The sequence below is a fragment of the Eumetopias jubatus genome, unplaced genomic scaffold, assembly GCF_037043125.1.
Source record: "Eumetopias jubatus isolate StellerSeaLion01/CBP00866 unplaced genomic scaffold, mEumJub1_p1.0 scaffold_15, whole genome shotgun sequence".
Lineage (NCBI taxonomy): Eukaryota > Metazoa > Chordata > Mammalia > Carnivora > Otariidae > Eumetopias > Eumetopias jubatus.
Window position 1 is genome coordinate 61,851,909 of NW_028274821.1, and position 18,417 is coordinate 61,870,325.

Below are 18,417 nucleotides of genomic sequence, written 5' to 3' on the forward strand. Positions count from 1 at the left end.
AAGAAAACAGAGGCTATCCTTACCTTGTATTTGAAGGACCCCTTGGTTCCCCTGAGTCTGCTCGTCCAGGCAGGTGAGCCAGAGCACAGTGGCAAAGAAAGGGTATCAATGATGACGGGCACAATAAAAATGTTATCTACATTTGTAGACCACTGAAGAGTTAGAAAATACTTTCCCAAGTATTATCCTTGTAAGAACTCTGTGAGGGCAGGGATTTGGAGATGGGTGCAGCGACTTGCCCAAGGTCACATAGCTAGCACAGGGCAGAGCAGAAAACGGCATTTGAAGTTTCTGAGGCTAAATTCAGTATTCTCCACATCTCCCACACTGCTTCCCAGGAGGTTCCACAGATATCTGGTAGGAAAAGGCATTTCTACTTGTACTCCTCCCCCTGTTCTTTATTTAGTGCTTGGATTCCCATGAACGTCACTCTAAGTGTCCTGTGCTTATTAAGCACATGAAGCTGCTGACCCTCAAATAAACCAGCATGGTTTGCTGCACATCTGCATCTGCATGGGGGAGACAGCAGAGCCACGCTGGGAAGGGAGCCAACTCTGGGGCCAAACTGGGTGGGTTGAAATCCTCAATGCATGGCTGATCAGCTGTGTGAGCTTCAGTATGTTACCTAACCTCTGATCAGTGTATGAGAAGCATGTAGCCCGGTGCCAAGGATATGATAGAAGTTCAGTAACTGATACATATTTCACTCTTATTGAGTCTTCACCTACCTTCTTTGGGACTATTATCATAAAACGAAAACTACCGACAAGAGGTTGATTGGTATCTTCAATTCCACTCTCTTTTTTCCAAAAAAAAAAAGTCACAAATACATAAACAGAGTGAACACCTTGTATATACATGCTCATGGGTCTGGCTAATGAGTTTATCTGGGTGTGCACAGCCTCCACATGCTGAAATAATCCATCCTAGCCCTTAAGCCAAGCTACAATTTAAAAATTTAATAAATGGCACTCATCCTCTAATCTCTTCCTATATGTGATTGACAAGCATCAGTGGAAGCATCTTGTGGAGGTTACTGTTTTGGAAAGCTGGGGTAAGTGGGCTGAAAGCCAAACTACCTGAACAGCCTGAAGTCCTGGTATTTATTTCCAAGCTAGTGAAAATAATCAGTTATCAAGGGCTCCCCCTACTGGCACCAAAAAACAAAAGCTAAAATTTAAGGTAGATAACATTTATGCATAGTAGAGTATTGTGTCCCTTTCTTCTTCTTCTGGAAAAGCTCCCACAACGAAAAGGAATATAAGACTTACTTCAAACTATTTCTCTTTCTGGGGGATGGAAGTTCATGACTTAGAGATCCAAATTTCCTCACAATGGGACACTGAAAATACATGCGTAGAGACAAAAGCTCACACAGGGGATTCAAAGATTGGGGAAGAGGCTTAACATCATGTTAAATGGGAAAGAGCTGAAGGAAATGAGGGTGGCTCAGCAGAGACAGAACCGAGGGGTAGGGAGCTGGAATGGTATCTGACAGGCTAGCATGGGAGCATGATCAGCCTCATGCCATGTGGCCCCACTAGAAGGTGGAGTTATCAGAGAACAGATTTTATCTCATAGAAATGAAGAACATTTTAATAATGAGCACTATCATACATAAGGAACTACAAAGGGCAGGGGTAAAGGATCATCACGGACTGTGAGTGGGCAGAGAACTAAACTGGATTATATTTAGGATTTTAGTTCTAAAATCCTGAGAAAGTATGTTAAAACTCCAAACAACTGAATAGTCCTGTTGCTAGAAGGCTGGATGGTATCATCCTCAGACTATTTTTTTAATATTAAATATCAACATTTTGTGCTTCAAGCCCTGATTTAGTCTCAAAATAATTTTAAGAGAAAAGACATCAAAATCAAAATAAAGGGTAGATCATACCAATGTCAACTTCCTAGTTTTAACGTTATACTACAATTTATATAAGTTACCATATGAAGAAGCTATGTGAAGGGTATAGACGGCCTCTACACTATTTTTTGCACCTTCCTGTGAATCTATAATTATCTCAAAATAAAGATCTTTTAAAAATCAAATTAAAGATACTTCCCCCGAGAGGTTCTAAGTAACCTCAAAGACAATCCAGTTTGGTTCAAGAGTGCAGTGTCATCAGCCACAAATGACTCTGTGCAAGTATCTACAAGCAGCAGGGCTCATTTCAAAACCATGATCAATCAGCTATTAAGATTTACAATTGTGATTAGGAAAGCCTGTCATGTTGACAGGTGTCTAATTTGGTTATGCTGATCATAAATCTTCAGTTATCTCAGATCACATCATCAAAATCACCTATAGGCAATACATTCTTAAAACTGCTTCCTACATCATACTACACAGGAACCACGTACAGATTTAATTACTATATTTATCTAACTGTAACACAATAATGCGCTCATATCTTCCTCCTCCCCTATGACTTACAACAAGAACTGCATCTTGTTTTTATCTCATTTTATCACCAAAACCTAACCCATAGTAGGTTTTCAGTAAATACTCATAGAATAAATAAGAAATAAACCAATAATTAAGTTATTTTCTTGGACTTCTGGGACTTTCTTTGACTTTCTTTTCTGATACAAAGACATCCAAAGAAACATCAGAGTCCCTACTCTGAAAATAGAATTAAATATATGTATACTATATACATACATATGTGTGTATTACAAAGTCTATAAAACACAGGGATTTAATCCCTAAAGATCTTTATAACCACTTGTTTTTGATCTGTTAAATTCCTAAGACATTGTTAATTCAGTTTGATTTCTTTTTTTTAAGATTTTATTTATTTATTTGACAGAGAGAGCACAAGCAGGGGGAGTGGCAGGCAGACAGAATGGGAGAAGCAGGCTCCCTCCAGGGAGCCCGAAGTGGCACTCGATCCCAGGATCCTGGGATCATGACCTGAGCTGAAGGCATATGTTTAACCAACTGAGCCACCCAGGTGCCCCAACTCAGTTTGATTTATAATAAAATAGAGAGGTCAAGCTTTTCCAGACAGGAAAACCAATATGAACTGTTGAACAGATCCCCTGAGCTTGTAAGTTCCTGCTAGAATGATCTTTGCCCAGTTTTACCAAGTGCCAAAAACAATCCACTTCTTTCAAAAATCACTGAGATATCATCACCTTTAGATTTTTCATTAACCAAATGAAAAGCATACGGAAATTTCTCCAAATTTCTCTAAATGTTTATTAAAAATGTTTTTCAAATAAATATTTTGAACAACCACAATCAATCAAAGCAGTGAGATCACAAAGTGTTGCTTCTTTCCGCAAAGAAGGCACATCATTAGCTTGTATAGTTAATACAACAACCACATCCAAAGTCAATTAGGCTGTTTTAAACACATGACGGAGGCTACTTACAATCCCAGAGATACCAAGGACTCCTCAAAGTCAGTCATCTGAACAGGCTCCAAAGCCGGCTTGATTCTTAGAACCTCTGCAAAGCCATCGCCAAACCAGCAAGTGATGTGCGCTATGTCTACAGTAAAGTAGAAAAGGCGGTCCTGGCAGAGCTTCCGTCGATATACAGACCGAGGGTCAGCTGACAGGACAGCCTCAATGGCATGCCTTGCTTCCTCTGCTGATTGAAAATATTTAAATGAAAGCTGACTGCCATCTGCAATGAGAAGAATACAACTTAATGCTGAAAATCATGCAGGTCAAATTTCATTACAGTGAACTTCAGTGTGGAGTTTGGTTGGTTCCTTGATGATCACTTGAAATGAACTGGGTTTGGCAATCTACTCAGTTGTTACAGAGCATATCACTTTCAAGTGGTATTTACCATCGTTAGATTAAACTTATGCGTGCCCCAAATTTTATTTGCTGAACAAAATCTTCTATGTTCAATGTCGACTTTAATTTGATTCCTTGTCATTTTCTTCTCAGAATGGAGCAGTAATTAAGTCTGTACAGGGTCAGGGGAATGAATGCATGACAGTCCCAGCACTCTCAGAAAGCCACAAGAAAGAAGACTAAACCCACCATATGCCCAAAGCACCAGCTGTAGGCAAGGCACGGTGTCTCAGAGAGCTGGTATCACAGCCCTACTTAAAAGTAACACCACATTCCCTAAGGCACAAGGAAATGGGAGAGTCCTTCTGAAAAAGTAAAATAGGTACTATGAGAAAGTTAAATACCATGACTAGGGAACAGGCCACCCAAACCACCAAGGTGCGTATTTCAGGTAAACAGATGTACACCCTGTTAAGTGGCAAAGCTTCCTACATCTATATCATCATGAATGTATTTTAATTTTTAAAAATACAGTATGTATAAAACTTAAATAAAAAATTAACTGTGACTTAATTTTTAGTAGCTACAATATCACATACATCCAAATGAAAGCCAGGTATGTGCTTTAAATAATGTTGTTCAAAATAGCATCTGCAGTAGTGGTGGATCTTTATTCTTCTGAAAGTAAATTCAATTTTTAGAAAACAGCCAAAAATCACTTGGGTTATATCCAATAAGTTTGTAAATAAAGCCATGAAGTTCAATCTTTAGTCAAAAACCAAGGACTAATTCAAGTGTTGATCACATGGAATCCTTAAAAAAAAAAAAAAAAATTCCCCACCAAGGACCAATTATGCAGTGCTAAGATTCTTTTATTGCATGGCTCATGAAATGACTCCAAGGCCACTCAAAAAAGAGGAATTCCAAAAACATCACACTCTTCAGTAACAGTGTAATTGGTAAAAGTTCCAGGCCTTTGCGTGGCTGTTCATTTGTAATAGGTGCCCTTCCCTCATTTCTCTGCCTACTTATTCTTCCAGACTCAGCTCAAATACTTTTTCCTCCAGGAAGCCTTCCCAGATTTCCTCCCTGCTCCCCAAGTCATAATCCTTCTCCCCTTCATGTGCCCACAAGCTCTTCATTCCAGCACCAAGCCCCCCACCCCTACACCAACACACCGCCACCATTTCAGTATCTTTTATCTTTTCTAGACTCTAAACCTCCTGAGGTCATTTCTTATTTCTATATAAACTCCAAATTCTGCTGGTCTCAATCAGTCCCTGTTTTATAGTTACATTTTATAATTTCTCTTTTTAACGATTTTTTCGAATCAGCAAGGCACATTATAACCTCTCAGACACACAGCACTATAGTTTGAAAAAGATAAATCTTTTTTATCTTAGTAGGAAGCATTCACTGGTAACTGCAGGCCAAAGTGTAAGTATAAATATAAAGTATCTTCTAGGCAGCACTGCTTTCTTTGTTCTATCACAAAAACCTTTTAAAACTGACCTTCCTCCTCCCATCAACTGTATACAAGGACGAAACAACTTTCATAAACAAAACTTTAAATAAAGAGGTCAATTTAAAAATCAAATGCTTTGTTTAAACATAAAGCCTTTGGAAAGAATGAAAAACACCGTGGAGTGGCAGATGAAATAAGACATATCCCTGGCAAATAACTGGCTACTTCTTAGTAGACTCACTGCAGCCACCTTCCTTCATTCTAGATTGCTGCCTCGGATCAGCTATGGGCTGGGGAAACCAGGTTACAGTGTCTGTTAAAAACCATGTGTTAGGGCGCCTGGGTGGCTCAGTTGGTTAAGCGACTGCCTTCGGCTCAGGTCATGATCCTGGAATCCCGGGATCAAGTCCCACATCGGGCTCCCTGCTCGGCAGGGAGTCTGCTTCTCCCTCTGACCCTCTTCCCTCTCGTGTTCTCTATCTCTCATTCTCTCTCTCTCGAATAAATAAAAATCTTTAAAAAAAATAAAAATAAAAAATAAATAAAAATAAAAACCATGTGTTAAAGTATACAAGCTCTAAGTAAAAGTCTGGTGGCCTCTCTTCTATAGCGAAGGGCAGGTCTCTAGTGCTAAGACTTGTTATGGGGACAGTTACTGTGCTAAGAGACTCTTACCTTTTACCCCTAGGCTCTGTGCCATAGGGAGAGCTATTAGCCGCCTGACAGACTAAGATGGGATACTTCTCTAGTCAGATAGTGAAACAGATGAAAAAACTTAACCTAAGTATAGAACAAGCACAATTTAGCTTCTGAAGCTGTTTAAAAACTCCAGGAACTACTGTAACAGATTGACAAGAGGCCCTAAATCATGAGCCACCTCCTGAGGCAGCAACCATTCTCAGCAAACACTTATACTGAGTGTCTGGGACTCACTGTGCTGAACAAGGCACATCGTCAGATGGTGCTGCTGCCCAAATATAATTTTATACTCCTACGTTTCTTACCACCAGTCATACTGACAAACACTCCATATAATTGCCCTCAGAAATACCAAATTTGGCTAAAGCTCTCATTCTGAAACAAGAGACAGAAAGTACCTGGTCCACCTTCTGAACTGAGGCACTCAAGGTCCGTCTCTGCATGAGGGGTGAAGCGGACTTCCAAGGTGGCCACAGGGGCCTCTCTCACCCAGGCAGGGACCACGCTGCGGCGGGCTGCACCGGCCATGCTGGAAGGGCAGTGAGGAGTCACGGGCGGCATCTCTGCACTATTTCCTTGTGTGATCACTGCTTCTTTCCCTCTCTTTAGCCTCTTTTCTGTACCTTCTTCTGAAAAGCTCTTCTCAAGGCAATATGAGCCAATTTGTTCTTCTGCCACATTCAGACTCTGATCACTTCTTGATTCTAAACCCAAATCTGCTGTTATGTCCCTGTGCTGAGGAAAGTTTTGCTGGATTTTTGCTGAGTTATCATGTTTCATATAGTTTTCTCCTGAAGTTCTGTCTTCAGGACATTTAGGTTTCTCCTTAGTGTGACTATAGGCTTGTGGTTTATCATACCTTGAGAGCTGTCGCCGGTCACAGCTGTCAGTCTTGCCATTAGACCGGGATGTGTTTTGGGATTTATATTGGTTATTCTGTAAATTAAAGTCCTGTAGGGGCTCAATCAAATTTTGTGGCGAGTCATACTCAGCTATGTAGGGTTTTATGTCTAGGACAGGTGTGCCATGAATCATGTCAATTCCAGAAAGATATATAGCTCCACCTATAATGTGAAAAACACATCCTCTTAGAAATCTTAACAATGAAGAAGAGTGCGAACAATTAAGAACCAACACCATCTGCCTATGCCTCACCAAGCTTAACTCACAATTCTTACACACCAGGCTCTCGTATACCTGCTGCCAACACACCCTTTTCATTCTACCTGGAAACCCATCCTCTTCTTCACCAGTTGAATTCCTACGTGCTCTTTAAGGCTCTTCTATAATACCTCTTCTACAGAGCCTTTCTGGCTCTTCCACACATAAGCATTCTTTCCTCTGGGTTCCACAGAGAAACCTATGTACAAACCTCTACTACAGCCCTTTTCACATGGTCTGGCAATGACCCAGTTGGTCTTTCTCCCCAGACAGTGAGTAGGCCCTTGAGCACTGACTCATCTTTGCATCACTGGGACTTCTAACTCTGTTCCAGGCACATCAGAGTCCTCAATATATCTCTGTGGGATCAATGAGGATTTCCACTGTGGCAAAAAGACACTAAGGTGGCCCCCAGAATGCCCACTTGCTGGTGTTCACACCCTTCGATAATCTCCATCTTTTGAGTATGACATGGTATCACTCCAGTGACTATGTTACATTATCTGAGACTCCTGTAGCTGTAGGCAGATTCACTCGAGAGATTCTCCTTGTGGGCTTGATGAAGTAAGCAACCACACTGGGAAAGCCCATGTGGCAAGGCACTGCAGTAGCCTCTAGGAGCTGAGGGCAGCCACCAGCCAACACCCAGCAAGCAATTGTGGCTCTCAGTCCCACAACTACTGGAAGTGAATCCTGCCAACAACCCGAGGGAGCCTGGAAGCAAATTCTTCCACAGTTGAGCTTCCACATAAGAACTCATCCCAGATGACACCTAATTTGCAGCCTGGTAAGATCCTAAGCAGAGGACTGGCAAAGCTGTTCCCATACTTGTAAACTAATTATTATGAAACATAATATTTCAAAGAGATAATAAATGGGATTGTTTAAACTGATTAAGTAGGGGCACCTGGGTGGCTTAGTCAGTTAAGCGTCTGCCTTTGGCTCAGGTCATGATCCCAGGGTCCTGGGATCGAGCCCTGCATCATCAAGCTCCCTGCTCAGTGGGGAGTCTGCTTCTCCCTCTCCCTTTGCCCCTCCCCTTCCACTCGTGCTCTTGTCTCTCACTTTCTCTCAAATAAAATCTTTAAAAATAAATAAATAAATAAATAAACTGATTAAGTGTGTGGTAATTTGTTACATAGCAATGGAAATCTAACACATCCATCAAGACTCAAACAATTAAGCAGAACATAAGTCACCATTGCCAAATATTAAGGACAGGTCTTTTGTCTCACTTACACAGCTGCATGTCCAGTTCCTGCTGCTGGTGCAGAGTCTACTAACTTGATTCTTGGGAAATTGGCCAAATGAGAATCAAAAAATTGCATGTGATCACATTCTCTGTCTCCATTTTAGAAAACAAGACTAACAAAGGACTCTGATTTCTAAAATATGCTCACTGTGAATGAGCCTGGAACTGTGGAATGACTTTGGACTTCCTAACTAATGGATATGCCTAACAACGTCTGCATAAGGAAGAAAGTATTGTAGCATATGTAAAAGTTCATGGGATTTAGAGTTATACAACCACCTGGCTGGATGCTATTAGGTAATATAATCAAACATCAAAGAGCCTCAGCTCCCTCATCCATAAAAGGAGGGCTGCTACCCTATCAAACCCAGAGAGCCACTGACAGATAACATACATAAATGCTTTTTATAAACTGTAAAGCACCACACAAACACTAGTAGTCACCATAACACTTATTTGTTAACAATGTCTATAGTGTTATTGTGTTTGCCTCTTACATTTCTAATTTGTTTACCACTGTACCCTCAGCACCTAGAACAATGCCTGGCACATATACAGTGCTCAGAAAATATATGTGGGTTGCACAAATAATCATAAAATGTTCAGTACTATTACCCAAGCTGGTTGGCCATCACAAACTGATAAAGCTCAAGTTGGACTGGCTACAGAATTTTCCTGGAAAACCTATCCAAGGCTGGGTTGAATACAACCCAGGGGAGGTAGTTCAAGTTCTGGCAAAAAACAAGCAAAATAACTGGTCTTACCTATTTAGCACTAAGTAACCTGAAAAGTACTCTTAGAGCTTTTGTCTCATAAGATCCTTAAAAAAATCCTATGGTGTCCCAGAGAGGGCAGGTTCTACTCCTTTGTCCACTTTACAAACAAGCAAGCTAAAGCCTGGAATGGTCTCCTGACTCGCAGTCTTCTGTCTCTCCAACAAATGTGCTTATTAGGTCAGAGTGATTCAAGAACAGGATGCCTTACTAACAAACAAAACAAACCAAAACTCAAAGATACAGAGAACAGATCAGTGGTTGCCAGAGGGAACAGAGTAGGGAGATAGGAGAAATGGGTAGAGGGGATCAAGAGGTACAAACTCCCAATTATAAAATAAGAAAGTCATGGTGATGTAATGTACACCACAGCGACTACAGTCAGTAATACTATAGTGTACATTTGAAAGTTATTGAGAGTAGATCTTGAAAGTTCATACCATAAGAAAAAAAATTTTTAACTATATGGTGACAAAGGATATCTAGACTTATTATGGTGATCATTTCACAATGTATATAAATACTAAATCATACTGTACACTTAAAACTAATATGTCAATTATACTTAAAAAAAAAAAAAAAAGAATGGGATGCTTCCAAAGAGTGGGACGCCTGGGTGGCTCAGTCGGTTAAGTGTCTGCCTTCGGCTCAGGTCATGACCCCAGGGCCCTGCGAGGGTCCTTGCTCAGCGGGGAGCCTGCTTCTCCCTCTGCCTGCCGCTCCCTCTGCTTGTGCTCTGTCTCTCTCTCTCTGTCTCAAATAAAAAATAATAATAATAAATAAAAATCTTAAAAAAAAAAGAATCTATGGCTCAGTAAGTAGGCTATGTCTGAATACACAGGTAAAACTAACCTGGTATTCTACACAGGTACTTCCACAATCTGACAGGTGTTTAAATGTTATTTTAGTGAGATTCACTGTAGACCCTCTGACACATCAGAGCTGACAGCTGTACTACAGCCACAGTGCATGTCCATTTCCTCAAAAGTGCAAGGAAGAAAGAATACAACACCACCCTACCTGTTTACCGTATCTACACATACAACCAGTTACTGTGTGTTAATTCTGAAAGTGTCCAATTATTTTTGAATAATTTTGTATTTATTGTATTCCAAGTCAGAGAAAATTTGGTTACTAATTTAATGATTACGAAATTATACATTATTTTTAAATAATGTAATAGTTTCTAATATATGTGATAATATAATTAAGCATCTGAGCATCCTATGAGAGCTGATTTCAAAGGGTAACATTCTTTTAGTCATTTCAGGTTCTTCCATGCCTGGTAGTTCTCAGGGGTTAACACCATTGGTACTCGTCTGAATAACAGCCAGTGAATACTATGTTTGTTTTATAAGGCTTCTTTTAGATAAGGGAAAAAAAAGATAAAAGTAGAAATGAAATTTGTTACCTTCTATCTTTTCCAGCTTGGCCAGGGTCAGTCCTATTGCATTGGGACGATGTGGGCTCCTTGTGGAGAAAACTCCAGTCTTTGCACCATTCAGCCTAGGAGGCTGCACTTTTGCCTTACAGCTCAAATGACCATTTTTGTGAAAAACAAACAAAATCCTATTGAAAATAAACCAAACCACCAAGTAAGAAAAGAACACTAGTTAATTCATCATAATGATTTGATGGGGAAAAGAACTTTGAAAAGAACATTAGTTAATTTATCATAATGATCTGATGGGGAAAAAAACTTTAATCTTTAATCCCACAAATTAAAGCTGAAAGAATGCTTTGTATTACAATGTAATCAGTGGGGACAAAAATAATGTCATTCTCATTCCTTGAAGGAAGGCAGAGTCTTATCTCTATATCCTTTGCCCCTAACACAATTACTGGCACGTGGTAGGAACTTTACAAATGTTTGTCAAGTGCCTGAATAAGCAATATTTACGAAGTAAGAGCCGGGGCTGCTATTTACCAGGCAGTCTACTAGACATTTTTATAATTATTTAACCCTCTTAACAAGGCTTAAGATTTGTAATTTATCCCCCATTTTAAGAACGAGGAAATCCAGGCTCAGAAATGTTAAATCACTTGACTGGGTCTTCCTAAATAAGACAGAGAGAAAGCCATGAAGAGAAACAGTAACAGATTTGAACTCATTAAATCATTAAATTTATGACTACAAAATGTCATCCCAGGAGAAAATGTTTGCTACATGTACAATGGACTGTTCCTACAAATCACAAAGTAAAGAGCAACTCATTATAAGAAATTAAGCAAAGAACATGAATTGACAAAAGAGTAAGAAATAGTAGCAACCAAATGAAAAGATGTTGAACCTCACTAAAAAAGAAATTTAACTGAAAAATAAAATCTTGTTTTTCTTGGGGCACCTGGGTGGCTTAGTTGGTTGAGCATCTGACTCCTGATTTCAGCTCAGGTCATGATCTCAGGGTGGTGAGATCAATCCCTGCTTGGGATTCTCTCCCTCTGCCCATGTGTGTGCATGCTCACTCTCTCTCTCAAATAAGTAAATAAAAAAAATTTTTTTAAATATATTGTTTTTCCATCCGACAAAAATGCAGAAAAACTTGAACATATAATGTTAGCAAGAACGTAGGAACCTAAAAGGTCATTTTCATACCCTTATGATATATAAATTAAGCTTTTTAGAGTGCAATTTGGCAGCAGCTCTCCAAAATTATAAATATGCACACCCTTTAGCTCAATATAACCATTTCTGATACCAATTTGTAAAAATGTACAAGTGCCAAGAATCGTGTCTAAGAAGGTTTGCTACAGCATTACTGTAATAGCAAAATCCATTAACAAGAGAGTAGTCAAATCATGCTATTATCTGTATTTTGCAATAAGAGACAGCCATTAAAGCAAAAAGGATAAATCTGTATGTACTGTCATGATATACACTGTTAAATGAAGAAAACATATTCCATTGTTTAAAACAAACACGTACTCCCAATGTGTATGTTTATGCCTCTATGTCTATTAAAAAAGAAACAGAAAAGGCAAGGTAGGATATACACCAAGCCATTAACAATAAAAATCTCTGAAGAGTGTTAGGGGGTGAGAATGAGCAAGAAGAAAAATAGGAAGGATACAAAAATCTCTTTATATAGATCTGGACCCATTTTTTTTTATATCAGCAACGTTTTTAATTTAATTAATTTAACCAAGATCATACAAACTAGGTCAGACACATGTTGTTTTGACTCTACCCACATCTCCAAATTAACAAAAACATAAGCTATTTCAGAATAAATACTTAATTTTAGGTCTTCACCAGTAAAATTAGACCAAGTCATCCTGGTGATACTGGAGTGAGGAAGAATGGACAGAGACAGAATTGCAAGTGACAATAACACTAATATAACACAGGTGCTAACATAGGTAACACTTTATTTAGAGTATCCAGATTTCTAAAGTCTCTTTTGTCTCTTAGGGAGAACAGACTTAATTGTTCATGGGTCTAGAACAGAGTCTGCAAACTTTTTCTGTAAAGGGTCATACAGTAAATATTTGAGGGTTTGCAGGCCAACCAGTCTCTGTTGTAACTACTCAATTCTGCCACTGTACCACAAAAGCAGCCATACACAATACACAGATGAACGGGAGTGGCTGTGTTCCCATAAACTTATTTACAAAGATGGGAGGTAGATGGATTTGGTCCACGGACTGTAGCTTCCTGACCCCTGGTCCAGAAGGTAGAATAATGACCCACAGGCAGAATTGAGATCTATAGATTTCAGCTCAACAGAAGGCATTCATCACAATAAGAACCAACTGTAAATGGGGCGCCTGGGTGGCTCAGTCATTAAGCGTCTGCTTTTGACTCAGGTCATGATCCCAGGATCCTGGGATCAAGCCCTGCATGAGGCTCCCTGCTCAGCAGGAAGCCTGCTTCTCCCTCTCCCACTCCCCCTGCTTGTGTTCCCTCTCTCGCTGTGTCTCTAGCAAATAAATAAATAAAATATTTTAAAAAAAAAGAACCAACTGCAAATGGAACGTGCACCCTCAGTGGATCCCAAGCTTCCATAAGGGCGTCCAAGTTATGCATAGAGTCATGTTTGTGAATATGGTACAGGAACTCCATGCAATAGGTAAGTGTGGGCTGGATGGCAGACTCCAAGGCTGCCTTCAACTGGAGTACTTTACTCAAGGGCAAGTTCTGACCCAAAGAACCACTTCTAACTATAAAACAACTTACCAAACATGAGAAAACTGCTCTAAGCCCATCAAGGAATGTTCAGGATTATTAAAGATGCTCTTTCTAATTCTCAAACAAGCCCTCGAATGGGTACAAATAGATGGCTGCCTTGGAGTACCATTCTTGGCTGAGAAACAGGATTCCAAGTAGCCAATCGGCTCAGTTAAAAGATTCCCTACAGAAGAAAAGTAGGTAAGAAATCATTAGTCAAAATGTCAAATAAAGATGTAGGAAAACATGTTTTCTTTAATGCACTGATTTCATAGTTTTAACATCTACCAAGTGTTATGCAACTATTAAAAATGATTCACATATCATGAATACATATAAATATCTTCAACACTACACACACATTATTATATCCCTTTAGATAGCCAGAAAGAGTGCAGGTCTAAGAAAAACAGGGGACATTCTCAGAAGTTCTACTATGACCATAATTCAAATTCTATGTTACCATTACCAAGGTATGTGACTTTGGTCAGGGCTAAAAGGGTATTTAAAATAGAGGGAATTGGGGCACCTGGGTGGCTAAGTTGGTTAAGTGTCTCAACTCTTGCTTTCTGCTGAGGTCATGATCTCAGGGTTGTGAGATAAAGCCCCAAATTGGTCTCTGTGCCAAGCATAGAGTCTGCCTGAGATTCTCTCCCTCTGCCCCTCCCCCTGCTCACGCTTGTGCACACGCGCTCTCTCTCTAAAGAATAAATGAATTCTTTAAAAAATATTTTAAAATAAAACAGAGGGAATAACATGCGCAAAATTAAATGAGAAGTGTCACAGCACATGCAGGGAACAAGCTATTTTGATTGGCTGAAGTGTGAAAGATAAGGCAAAGAACAGTGAAAGATAAGGAGACAGAGGTTGTATACAGACATCCTCATGCTTTTCAAAAGTTTGCATTAAGCCACTGTGTGTTTGCGAAAGACCTACATCAGTATCTGTTTTTGCTAATCAAAAGAAATCCAAAGAGAATGTTTGCTTTTACCAAAAAAAAAGGCAAAGTGAAAAGTGTTCAGCATTTGTTCTGCAGCAAGCTGTTATAGATGCAAGGTGCACCCCAAGCCATGAGATCAGCCCCACCCAGGTCCTTCCCCAGGAACTACACTCAGCATCTGAGCATCAAGCCACCAGAGCTTTGAACTGTGTCTGTGAGCATCTGTGCTTTACTTTTACTTATTTTGTGCATCTACTAACAATATGTGTCCTGAAGTAACAGAAAAGCCTAAGAGAGGTTATTTTTTGGGCCTGGGAACACTCAACAATTTTTCCACATAAATTAATGGTAATTGCTTCTCCACATTATGCCATTTAAGCTTATGAAAAATTTCATAGGAATGATCTACTTTCAGATAGTGGGGAAAACATGTCCAAATAAGGATGCATTCAATTAAAAACAGAACATATGAAACAAAGTAGTTTAAGCAATAAAGGGAGTGCACAGGATTGTAATCATACTACTAAAATATCTAGAGACAGAAGAGATTTCAGGTTAGGCTTGGTCTAGTAGCTCTCTGCCCCTAGAATGTAGGCTCCATGTGGGTAGTTTTTCTATCTTGTTTCCTGCTATGTTCGGTCTAGTACATTGCATGCAAGGGGGTAGGTACTCAAAAAATTCATGTTACATGGAAAAAAAGGATTGTTTAAACTGATTAAAATGGAAAGTGAAAAATTGAAAGAATATAATCCCATTTATGAAAGTTTGCTTATACATTTACCTATTTAAATATGTACCTGTATATGTTTAGAAAGCTATTTGGAAGGATATTCACCAAAATGTTAACATTTTGGTAAAACGGATGTGGTAATATGGTAAAAACAGACAGTGAGATTTTTGGATTATTTTTATATTTAACTTTGTAATTTGTATAATATTTGAAATTTTTACAATAATCAGAAATCCTTTTTTCTTCCTAAGTAGTAACTCCTTTCAAAAGAAGAAAAGCCAAGCAGCACCAATATAGGTTTAAAGTCCAAGGTATCCACAACTAGCATTTTGAATTTACAAATAACTTTTTTTTTCACATCTCATGAAAACTTTACTTCTTTTAAGAGATGATATACAGACACTCTAGACCATCATTTTATTTCCAGCTTCCATTAATTAAGTCTCTCCTACCAGCACAAGTGGTAAGATTATAGGCCTGGTGTTGTCCCTCACAGCACCTTTAGTTACTCTTCACTTATTAAAACTGTATTATTGGCTACATATAAAATATTACATGTAATAAATGTATAATAGAGCATAATACTACGAAATCATGTGTACCCACCACCCATTCCAAGAACTAGAGCTTTACCAACAAAATGTATCTTTTTATGTTGCTTCTCTCCTATGGCAAACCCATCCTTTCCCGAGATAAACAGGTGCCTGAATGGGATCTTAATCACTCACTTCCTTTAATATAATTTTATCACATGCATATGCATGCCTATATAATACTTCATTTATTTTGTCTTTGAACTCCATCATAAAAACTGGTATCAAACTGCATGTTATCTTCTCAGACTTGCTTTTTCTCTCAGTGTTACGATTCTAAGACCCTTCCATACTGTGTATATTTTTGATGACTTTAAATTTTTTCCAAATATGTTTACAGGCATTCTGTTTATCCTCATCCATGTTCCTGTGGAATAAAGATAGTAAATACCTTAAAGATGAGGAAACTGAGGCCAAACAATTCTGGTGTTCATTAAAATGCCAAAAAGAAAAATGGCCAAAAAAGAACCCCTAACCTAATAAGATGGGATCCCTGTGTCTTGTTTTCATTTGTTTAACAAACACTCCAATATCATACAATTGCCAGACATTGAGCTAAGTTTGAATAAAACAACAAGAACTCTTATCACAGTGGAATTAACGGTTGGGGAGAGTCTCACAATATGTTTCAATATCATGGGAAAAATACGTAAAGTACCTACTACCACACAAAGTGCTCAGCAAAAAGTGGTTTTCCAAGCTCTTACTTAGGCTTTTCCCTCATTTTAACAATATTACAATTGTACTGTGTAATAAGAGAAAAGCCAACAAGTTATTAATGCTGAGTTTTTGTACAGAAAGTTTATCTGTATGTCTTAGCGCTGACAGAAAGTTCAGGTCCTTTTGACCCTCCTGCCTGGACTGTAAAATTACCCTTGTTATAATTCATGTCCCCAGCACAGGTCCCTCCCTTCGTTAAAATACACTACACCAATACTCCAGATTCTGCGCTCCTTAATCTTATGCTACCCACTAACTAAATTTTCCATGTTTCCCACACTGTTAACAGACATTATATTTCTTTTCTTTTTTAAGATTTTATTTATTTATTTGACACAGAGAGAGAGAGAGGCAGAGAGCAAGTACAAGCAGGGGTAACAGCAGGCAGGGGAGAAGCAGGCTCCCCACTGAGCAACGAGCCCTAGGTGGGGCTCGATCCAAGGACCCTGGGGTCATGACCCCTGCGGAAGGGAGCCGCTTAACCAACTGAGCCACCTGGTATTCAAGGTTCTCTACAATCTGAATCCACTCAACCCCCTTGTACCATCCAGTATTTCAAATTTATAGCTCCCCAATCTGGTGCTATGTAATAGACCTCTGAGCCCTGCTCCTTCCTGCCTGTCAAACTATTAGGCCTGTAATCTAGCACCGTGCAACAATTTTTAAATGAGCCCAACCTTTGACAAGTAACAGCAATTTCAGTAAATTTAATCTAAGTTAAACACAACACACACAAACATTTTAGTCTTAAGAATTTTCTTCACAACAGTGAAAACTGGCAGTAACTTAAATGCCTTGTCTTTGAACTCCATAAAATAGGGAGCTGGTTAGAACACATCTCTAAAGCAAAATAATGTGCAATCCCTTAAAACTATTAACGGCCATAGATTTATAAGAAACAAGTTTTAGAAAGAAGTTATGAAACAGTGGGGTCACATAATCCACTTTTCTAGCGTTTATGCACTGAAACAAGTATGGAAGGTAGGCACCAGGATATTAGCAGTGGTTTTCTCTGGGTGATGGCAGACTTTTTCTTCCATTTGGGTCTTCTAATTTCTAAAGTTAATATTCCGCTCTATATAATGAGGTGAAAATAAACTCATGCCCATCTTTCCAGGCCCACTTTAAAAAGATTTCCTGTCTCTTCCCTTCGCCCCAGAACTTTTCCACATCTCCCGCCTCACTTCCTACAGCACAGGATGCCTCCCTCTTGGGGGTATTTATTAACTCCTAACCGGCCTAACACCAGCGTTCACATCCTATCTCTCCTACATAAGCAAGAACTCTGCGAGAAAGGCTGTTACGCTGCACGTGGTTGTTCCAGCCACCGTGCCAGGCCCAATCCAACCGCTGCTACCAAGAACAGAACAGGAGATGACATCATTCCGCTCGCCTCGGCACAATCACGTGGTCGCAGGTGCACGTGATCCGTGCTTCGCAATAAATAGAATGACGCACGCCGGTTCAAGTTCTTGCATTTTACGTCCCTCTCTACAGTCAGGTCAGCGGCCTGAGCCTAGGCCTCTTCTGAGTGCGGAACCGCGGGTTTCTCAGAAGTTACCTGTTTCCAGAGCCGGCTTCACGCACCCGCACGGGGTCGCTGTGGGCTGAGACCCCGGCTCCTCCAAGACGCGCATGGCTGCTACTCACTGAGGTGTCGACTCGACGCGACAGGCCTTCCGCTTCCGGTCTCCGAGCCTGGTGCCTGCGCAGTAGCGGCCCTGGCGGGGTAGTGTGGGGCCAGGGCCTGGCGCATGCGCCGGGAGTGGGACGCGCTCTTGGCGGGAGCTGCTGGTGGCTCCTCTAGGGTTTGGATTTCCATTTCCCGGCCTTGGTTCCTCTCCCGGACCTGGCTCTCTGTTCCCTGCCGCTGACCCGCTGCGATTCCCTGCCAGTCAGCAACTCCGAATTCCCGCGCTTGCGAAGGGGGACACTTCGATGAAGATTTACGCACTGTGATGTCTCTCTGAAACATTAATATAAACCTACGTGTCCAATGAATGACTCAGATTTTTAAAGAAAAAGGATGTGTATATGCAGTTACCACATAGCATAACGATCGGATGTTAGGAAATTAGAAATTCTTGAGTGGTGGGAATGCACATGATTATTTATACTTATGTGTACTCCCAATTTTTCCACAATAAAAACGATGTTTTG

General features: G+C 39.9%; 1 protein-coding gene across 2 annotated transcripts; it reads right to left on the bottom strand.

Annotated features, from left to right (window-relative positions):
* Window positions 1-3,193: 3,193 nt before the first annotated feature.
* TRMO (tRNA methyltransferase O) lies at window positions 3,194-17,935 on the bottom strand. Of its 2 annotated transcripts, XM_028108849.2 has the most exons (5): window positions 17,819-17,935; window positions 13,284-13,458; window positions 10,518-10,675; window positions 6,319-6,984; window positions 3,194-3,637 (listed from the first exon to the last, which is right to left on the bottom strand). In XM_028108849.2, exons 1-5 carry the CDS (start codon window positions 17,892-17,894, stop codon window positions 3,378-3,380), a joined length of 1,335 nt encoding a protein of 444 aa, XP_027964650.1. In that variant the 5' UTR covers window positions 17,895-17,935; the 3' UTR covers window positions 3,194-3,377. The 2 variants fall into 2 exon arrangements, with proteins under 2 accessions (XP_027964650.1, XP_027964651.1); XM_028108850.2 differs by lacking the exon at window positions 13,284-13,458 and having other exon boundaries at window positions 17,819-17,895.
* Between the last annotated feature and the right edge of the window lie 482 nt (window positions 17,936-18,417).